The 9599-nt window shown below is 41.3% G+C and overlaps 1 protein-coding gene across 1 annotated transcript; it reads right to left on the bottom strand.

The window, feature by feature from the left end:
- On the bottom strand, positions 3971-5414 carry LOC109819756 (chlorophyll a-b binding protein CP24 10A, chloroplastic). Its single transcript, XM_020385635.1, has 2 exons — positions 5278-5414; positions 3971-4655 (listed from the first exon to the last, which is right to left on the bottom strand). Exon 2 carries the CDS (start codon positions 4553-4555, stop codon positions 4106-4108), a length of 450 nt encoding a protein of 149 aa, XP_020241224.1. The 5' UTR covers positions 4556-4655; positions 5278-5414; the 3' UTR covers positions 3971-4105.

The following is a 9599-nucleotide window of genomic DNA, read 5'->3' as shown; positions in this document are numbered from 1 at the left end:
GAGGTCGGCGGTTGGGGCGCCGAGGAATTGGAGAGATTTGAGCGAGGTGATCATTAAAGAGATTGGGTGAACGATGGGGGAGCGGAGTAAAATTTTAGGGGGGAGGTGGTTTTTTTATAGAGTGGGGTGAGTGGGGTCCACTTGTAAGTAATGAAATGGAAAATACCTATGGAAGATTCCATTTAGGCTGCGTTTGGGAACTAAGATTTGGATTTGGAATGTTGATTTAAAATCAAAGGATTTTAATTCTAGGATTTGAAATCCATGATTTGATAGAATCTTTTGTTTGGATGCCTTTACAAAATACAAGGATTTGAAATTAAAGATTTAAAATATAATGTTTGGATACACTTTATTATACATGAACTTGGATTTCAGAGATAAGGAGGATTATTTTTGTGAACAATTTATGACATATACATATAGTTAACATATATGAGTACCATGCTACTTAGCCCAAGCCTTTTTAAAAGGAAGAAAGACCTGTCATGCACAAATAAAACTTTGAGAAGTGATTCAAAACCAAATTGATCACCTCGATAGCAATTATAAATACTCATGCAATCATCTCATCCTTCGTGAATCGATACGAGAGAATACAAACAATAATAATAATGTCCAAAATATTCATTATAATAGCATTTTTCATGGTTTTATCCACTACCACATTGACCTTCAATCTCCAAAATAACAAGAGTACTACTTTAAAAATTAGCCATGATAAAAGACTTGACGACACAAAATAGTATAGCGAACAATCCACATAAGAAGCTCTAGGCTATGCAATAAGTCTTCATTTAAAACACAACGTACTATAGGTAGTAGATAACCATGATTTTCTACAACAAGCTAAATTAGCACAACATAAACTACTAAAAGAAACCATAGCAAAAATTGTCTATTTATCCTTCAAAGTATTCTCCTTCTTTTTCTCCTATGCTTCCAACTCATGTCTCGGAGAACTTATTGGATCCTACATTAAAAAAATTTGGCATCAATTAGTTCATGAAATAAAATACGCTCTAAAACAGAAATAATATCTACTACAAAGGCAAATCACAACTATAAGTGTGCATATCACGATTAGCTAAAGCTGAATCCATATCACGATTCCAAACAACATGTGATCTCAAGTGAGATGCAATTTGTTTCCCATTCTTTGTCATCCTAATACATACCAAAGTGAATGACACAGAATGAGTAATAAAGAATTAGCACATCATGCATGAAGGATTACTTAGAAACAACTGTCTAGTTCTTAGGATCTTCATGCATGACAAACTAATAATAGTGTCAAAAACAAGCTACTAAAACATATATTGGTTTGGTCCTTTGCTCTCCAGTGGCTTTTCAAGGTTAAGTTGATGCAAAACAACATTAGATGCAAATGAATGGCGAAAGAGCATGTGACCTACACATATAATTGGATCATAGATATTAACTATAGCATCAGATGTAAACATGATTCTTGGAGAGGAAAAATCACTGTACTATAGACTTTATTTTATCCTTTCATATAACTAAACTAATAGAATCTACATAGCAACCAATAATATTTCAGTTAAACAGAAAGGTTGAAATATGCATAACCTAGATACTTCATGGAAAATATATTTAACTTTACTATGAACAAGGAAACAGCTACTTAGTAGTTACTACTGTAATTACATGTAGAACATAAAACCATAGTGAATTCTGTATATTTATCATAAAAAAACATTGAAAACATAACAACAGTTCTATTTCCATCGACATACTTACATAACCATTAAACTGCTGGCAAGCTGCCTCAACCTCCTCAACAGTAGACATTGTCACAAATTCAAAACCTCGGCTCGTTCCAGTTAGTTTGTCATAGATAACCTGCGAAATAATCCAACTTAATTCACCAGATTCAAACACTTACAAACCACATAAGCTTCTAGGAGCACCACCATCTTTGAAATCAAACTCTACATAACCACACTCATACATTCACCAGAATCACATCTACCTTATAAAACTAAAAGGACCTTGCAAACAAAGAAGGGGCTATCCATGAAATATACACATTAAGTATCTATCATACGGGTAAATTTAAAAGTGTGCATAAATATGTTGCTCTTACCATCATTCTAAATTTATTCAACAAAACCACATGGATAATGTTTTCAGACATATCAGCTAATTATGCACAAGTCAACAATAACAATGCTTCTCTCTACAAAAATATCAAAACTTCTGACCCAAAAAAACTTCAACTTGAAAGTTAATATTCTCCTTCAACTTAAATATATATAGCCAACAATACATATTTCTCAGTCAAACTTACACGTAGTTTTCATTATTTTCCTATCAAGTTCAACACACGACAAAATAGATCAACTTTCACCAAAATGGTAATTTTAGATGTCTATCTATTCTACATGAGTTGAGGAGCTAAGCCCTCTTCTTTCTGAAAGTCATGAAGTCATAAAAACATATGGCATGTAGAAACTTAGAAATAATATCTGAACTCCTGAATACGTGAAAATGCGCACGTATGCACTGTCGTTGCCGCTAAGTGTCTGCTGTTATGTGTGGACTTGTGCGCGTATTGTACAAGCTAAACATTTTCTTTAGTTTTATTTTGTAAGTGTAAAAAAGTATTAGGTGAGAGTAATAAACTATTAGGAGTCACCAAAAGCCATAAGATTCAGATACAATTCATGGTCTCCTACTTCCTGGAGTCGGTCCCATTTCCTTCAGAATCCATTCATGCATCCTATTTGCAAATAAGCTATTAGATTTTTCCTAACACCCTTAATGTTCGTCGGTTTCTCACATAACCCCTAGAATTTTGTTTATTCCGCTTAACCCTGTAAACTTGTTCTATAATTGAACCATGCACACATGCATGACTTCAGCTTTACCCTGTTCGAAGCATGCAATTTACTTGACCAAAATACAAACAATGTGATTAGTGTTCAAAATAATATAGCTAATGCTGACTACTGTTTAGGCTATCAATGAAGGATTTGTTTGTTATTGAGGCTTTTTCTGATCTCAAGCGCTATTTGCTTGAACAAGACCTAATATCAAATCGCATAAAGCTTTAAAAAATAAGATCACAAGCAGGCATTTCATCACCGCATTAACTACAATTTCCAGATCAGAAGCATGTACTCATTCCAATATGATTCAGATCATATTTTTAGCAAAGTGAGTAAATCTCTATATTCATAGGGTCGACATTATCAAGATTCAGTCTTTAAATACCAAAACTTTCGCGGTGCAAAATAATTAATGCAAAATCTAGTTTCAAACAGAACATCAGAGAGCGCGTAGTATCATAACCCTGAGGGCGTTAAGGGATTAACAGAGATAATTGAACTTGAACAAATATTTCTTAGTTACCCAACTTTCTACTGAATAGCAAATAAATCTAACCAAGACCTAAACACGTAAAACTTCAGCATTGAATAGTAAAAGCGCGATTAGGGTTAGGGTTAGGGTTATCGATTGATCATTGAAATAGTTATCAGAATTAGGGGAGGTGAGGGGAGAGAGAGGAGAAAGGGGAGAACTAAACCCTAGATCAGATCTAGGGTTTCGACGAAAGAGGAGAAGGGGAGAGAGAGAGGAGAGATAGAGGTTACCTGCGTTGAGAGAGAACTTGAGATAGAGATTGGGATCGGGACTGAGAAATGAGAGGGGAGGAGTCGGGATCGGGGAGCGGAATTGAGAAATGAGAGAGAGAGAGAGAGAGAGAGAGAGAGAGAGTGAGGAGTTGGGATTTGGTAAATACTAAGGGGCAGGATGGGATTTGAAATACCTGTATTTGGGTTCTTAAATTCTCCTCTCCAAAATAATTGGATTTGAAATCTCAGCTTAATTTGAGGCCCAAACTAGAGATTTGGATTTGAAATACACTGAATTTCAAATCTAGGACCCAAATCCAAGTTCCCAAACAGAGCCTTAACGAATTTGTCAAATTAAAACTCACACGATATAAAAGTAAGTAGCTCAAAGTAGTAAATTCATTAGTTCTGCTCCAAAGCATGCGTACACCACTCATCCAAATCTCGCCCACAAATATAATTTACAAAGAAACCGGCCCCAAATTCCAAGCCAGAAAAAAAACAAATCACAAGCCCAGAGCCCCGAGTGGCGTCTTGCCCTGCCCGGCCTCGAAGTAAAAAATAAGCATAGCCAGCATAGCGATCCTGGCGTGCTTAATCTCAGCCAGCTTCAGCCTCTCCAGCTTCTCGGTGTCGGGCACGTACACCCCGTCCTTCAGCGTGCCAGCCAAGCCCAGGGGATCAAAGAACTTGCCCCCGGGGTAACCCTGATCGCCGGTGGCATTTGCGAAATTTTCGGAAGTTCTCGACCAGGGGGTCGCCCATTCGACGGACTGCGACTCGGGGTTGAAGAAGTCGACCCAGCGCTTGGACTCGACCCAACCCATCAGCAGGAGCTGGGTCCCGAGGAGGGAACCGAAGGAGAACGGCGCGATCGCGTTGGGGTCAGCGCCGGCCTCGAACCATGGGACGCCGGACCAGGCCTGGCCCACGAAGATGCCAAGGACGGCGGCCATGGCCCATCGCCCGTGGATGAGCTCGGCTTCGCGGTACCATTTCAGGAAGGCTGGGTCCTTGCCCAGGCCTAGAGGGTCGAACCCGAAGTCGCCTGGTAGCCTGCGCACCAGATTTAATTAGTTATATAGGGACACGATCTGGCACTCGTCAACCTATACTAATGCAGATTTTTAAAATTTTGAAAATGCCATCATGTTTGGGAAAAGAGAAATGCCGTCATATATAAAAGAAAAATTCTCCAATCATCCAAAATATGAGACCAACAGGCCGGACAGGTAAGATGTTCCCCTTCTATTACATAATGAGCTGGTCATCATTAATAATAGATAGCTCATTATGCAATATGAGGGGGACACCTCACATGTCCCCCTGTTGGTCCCATACTTTTGATCCCTGTAGCAAAGCTCTATATAAAACAAGGGACTATTTGTTAACCTTGACAATTCTGCTACAGCATTAATACTCTAGATTTTTAGTAATGCGCGCATTGCGTGCGCCCGGATGCTACTAAGAATTTTAGCGAAAGGCGTCGGGGCGAGCTGATTGTGAATAATTTATTATGAAACATTCTTGGACAATGCTAGCGTCTGGTAAATCTCTTGATTTCTTCTTTTTTTTTTTTGAAAGTTTTGATCGAATATATATCTTGAATCTAAATTAAACCAATATTGACATGTTTCGCCTAAGACCTAAGATTTGAGTAACGTTGCAAACAACTTACGATCCATCGAGCCAGGGCTGGCGGCCCTGGGCCCTGCGAGCAGAGTTCTCGCGGCCCGAGAGCCCGAGAGGAACGAGGTAGAGAGACCTTGAAGCACCACGGCTGCGGAGGTTGTAGAGGCCATACCCGAGATTTTGTTAGGAGCGTGAATGCGGTAGGATCAGTGTTGTTTGATTTTGGTGGGGGAATGGCCTTGGGTACTTGTGTGGCTCTCTCCGCTATATGGTATAATGAGAGGCCGTGAGTGTTGGTGTTTATGTGCTTGAGGGGGGGGTGGGGTGCCACCCAAAATCTGAGGGAAATCTAGAGAGGCCGAGAAGGATAGATTGCTGACCAATGAGGAGGAGCTCACCATCCACTTCTTTCAATTATTAGCCTCACAGCTGGACACGGCCTAGCCGTCGTAGTTTGTCCAGTAATTCGCGAAGAGGTTACTTCCCCGCGTGTGTCTGTTCATATAGAATACATTCGACCATTTAAAGCCCATTAAACATTGTTAGCACTCTGGCCCAAGGCCTTGGCTCCAATACCTAGCCAGCAAGTGTTCATTAGGAGACCGCATGACGCAACAATCCATCCGGATCAAGAGGGTGTGCGGGAGAGTTTTTTTTTTTTCTTTTCAACTTAGGTATTAAACTAGCTCTTTTTATATCTAATTAGTTAGTAAATTATCAATAAATTGACTCGTAATCTCATTTAGAAAAAGTAGCTTATAAGCTCATATAAAATAAGATAGGTTTGGTCAAGTAAATGATCATTGTGTACATACAACTTTTATAAGATGTTATCATAAATGTCAAAAGCCATCAAAAGCCCCCGCATGACTTATAAGTTCTTAAAAATATGCCCCTCCAAAACACCTCAAAATTTGTATAATTGATCTCCGGCAAGCCTAATTGATGCCTCCTCAAACAACGCCAAACACCACTCTAGACAAGAAGGTAAGCATCTACAAGCACTAACGTCCCTCCAAGCATGTGTCACGGGCTCATTCTTTCACCACAAACCTCGCTTGGACCCGTGCGGCACTTAGTCACTCTTTTCCTAACTAGAATGGCTAAGTCAGCCTAATTCCTCAAACACTCACTCAAGAGAAGGAAAGAGAGCACTCAAAAGTGGAAGTGGAAGCTCTTATTGCTTTATTACTTAGCAACTCTTACTTAATACAAATGAAATGTCTTAGCCCCCTATTTATAGGCAAGGCTAGCTTACAATGGATGGCTATGATTAACATTCTAGATTGTTCTTACAACCAATGGTTAGGATTGAGTCTCTAGACACCTCTCCTAAAATATCTCCCTAGATATTTACATAGGACTTTCCTAGAAGCTTCTAGATACAAGATATTTATCATACCTTTATTATGCAAGAAAACTCTAGAAAACCCTAGGATCTTCATGGACCCAATCATGAATAAGTGAGTCCAAATGCACCCAATTGAGCCAAAATGGGGTGGTTCGTGACATTCTCCCCTACCTATCCAAGCGATGTCCTCATCGCTTAGTCTTCTCCTGGCGAAACTTCTCGATCAAGTCTTCAAACTGCCACAAGGATCACACCGGTTCGCAACTGTTCTCACTATTGGGTAAGACTTTCCACTTCACAAAGTACTCTAACCTCGGGTGGTTGTTGGCTTCACGAACCGTCCTATCCGTAAGAATTTCTTCGGCCTCCTTGTCGAACTCCATGTGAATCCCTGTTGGCGCTCGACTAGACTTTCCTCTATCTAGATCTTTCGTATCCTGATGATATGGCTTCAACATACTCACATGGAAGACTGGATGATACTTCACGGTTGGGGGAAGCTTTACCCTGTAAGCTACATTCCCCACTTTCTTCTCGATCGGAAATGGGCCCTCATACTTGCGTATCAAACTCTTGTGTAGCACTTTATATCGATCCAATGTAGAAAGCTTGACAAGGACCAAGTCTCCAACTTGATACTCCATATGCCTTCGCTTCTTGTCGGTCCATTTCTTCATCTTCTTTGCCGCCTTGTTCAAGCACGAGCGTGCCAATTCGTTCTAATTTTGCCACCCCTTGACAAATCGGTAAGCGGCTAGGCTATTTCCCTTATAACCTGTAGCAATAGCGTTTGAAGTGAGTGGTTGCTAACCTGTGATGATCTCGAATAGGCTCCTCCTGGTAGACTCACTCCTTTGCAAATTGTAGGAGAATTGGGCTATGTCCAGTAGCTTCACCTAATCCTGCTGGTTGGCACTCACATAGTATCTCAAGTATACATCTAACAAGGCGTTTACACGCTCTGTCTGGCCATCTTTCTGAGGGTGAAAGCTAGTGGAGAAGTTTAGATCTAACCCCATGAGTTTGAAGAGTTCCGTCCAGAACCTTCCTGTGAAGCGGCCATCCTGATCGCTTAGGATGGACTTTGGTAGCCCCCAATACTTCACCACGTGCTTCAAAAATAGTGGTGCTGCTACCTCGACTAGACACTTAGCTGGGGCTAGAATAAAAATAACGTATTTAGAAAATTGGTTAACCACCACCATAAGAATGCTGCATCCATTTGACTTGGGTAGACCCATGATGAAGTCTATGGAAATGCTTTCCCAAGGTCGCTCCAGAATAGGTAATGGTTCTAACAGTCCGACCGGCGTTCTCTGCGCTGTCTTGTCTTATTGGCACACAAGACAAGTCTTCACGTAGCCCTCAACATCATCCCTTATGTGAGGCCAATAATACGTCTCTTTTACAAGAGCTAGAGTTCTGTGCACACCTGGAGGTCCCACCCATTAAGAGTCATGACATTCTTTAAGGATCTTCCCCCTTAGATTCCCGAACAATGGCACGTACACCCGTCTCCCTTTGGTATAAAGCAAGTCTCCTTCTAGCCAGAACCTTCGGGTCTTACCTTCTTTTGCTACCATGTTCTTGGATGTAGGATCATGAGACAAACCTTCCTTAATATGATCAAGTAAGGTGCTCTGAGGATGACTTATCATAGTAGCAAGTTCTATCTTCCAGCTTAACGCATTTGCCACTAAGTTGATTTTTCCTGGTTTGTACTCGAGCACATAGTCAAACTCTACCAAGAAATCCTACCATTGTGCCTGCTTAGGAGATAACTTCTTTTGAGTCTAGAAATAGCTAGTGCCACATTGTCTGTCTTCACTACGAATTTAGACCCAAGTAGGTAATGCCTCCAAACTCTGAGACAGTGGACCACGGCCATCATCTCCTTCTCTTGAACGGTGTACCGCCTCTCGGTGTCGTTTAACTTTTGACTCTCGTAGGCCACGGGGTGTTCTTCTTGCATCAACACCCCTCCAATTGCGAAGTCACTTGCATCGGTGTGTACTTCATAGGGCTTTCTGAAGTTGGAAAGAGCGAGAACTAGTTCCTCCGTCACAGCTCTCTTCAAAGCTTCGAATGCCCTCTGGCATTTTGAACTTCAATCCCATGCCTGATTTTTCTTCAGCAAGTCTGTCAGTGGAGCCGCTAATGCTGAGTAGCTCTTTATGAATCTTCGGTAGTAGTTCACCAAGCCCAGAAGTGATCGTAGCTCTGTTACCTTGGTAGGAGGCTCCCACCCTAGTATGGCTCACACCTTAGCTTGATCCATGCGAATTTTGCCTCCTCCAATGATGTGGCCTAAGAAGACCACTTCCTCCTATGCGAATGAGCACTTTTCTCTCTTCACATAGAGCTCATTACTATTCGCGGGAAAAATTGTTTTCTTCATTGAATTCATTACACTCTCAAGTAATTGTTTATCGATTACAAAAGATCCGGTCTTTTTATAAGATCCGGTTACAACAAAATCAAAGAAAAATGAAAATTACAACCTTCCTTTGTTCGAACGAATCACGAGATCCTGTTTTGCGGTCACTCGCTTTTGTGGGTTCTTTGCCTACGCCGGGGTTAATCCGTGGACCACTGCGCGATCTAGATCCGGTCGGATCTACACGGTATAGCGGGTGTTATCTCACGAAGGAAATAACAGCCGAGGGGATTATTTCGCCAAGGAAATAATAGCCCTAGTTATCGAAATCGACCAAGCGAAATCGAGACTCTTCTCGGGATCAAAGGCCAAGCTTTGATCCGGAGGAAAACCGTGTAGATCTCAGATCTGATCTCTCTCGAACTCCTGCCTTATTTGGCGTGGATGATCGCCAAGAACCAGATCTAGAAGTTGAGTCTTCAAAGCTTCAAACTTTCAAGTCCAATTCTCAATCCGGCAGAGTTTCGGCTCCAAAATTCCAACACTTCACAAATGAGCCCCCCTGAGCCTATTTATAGGCACTCAAACCTGTGCCTTGGCACAGGTGGCCGGCCACCGAGCCACCATGGGGTGGCTTGGC

Source organism: Asparagus officinalis, chromosome 8 (assembly GCF_001876935.1).
Source record: "Asparagus officinalis chromosome 8, Aspof.V1, whole genome shotgun sequence".
Taxonomy (NCBI): domain Eukaryota; kingdom Viridiplantae; phylum Streptophyta; class Magnoliopsida; order Asparagales; family Asparagaceae; genus Asparagus; species Asparagus officinalis.
The sequence above is the reverse complement of the archived record's forward strand: the minus strand, read 5'-3'. Positions and strand labels throughout refer to the sequence as shown.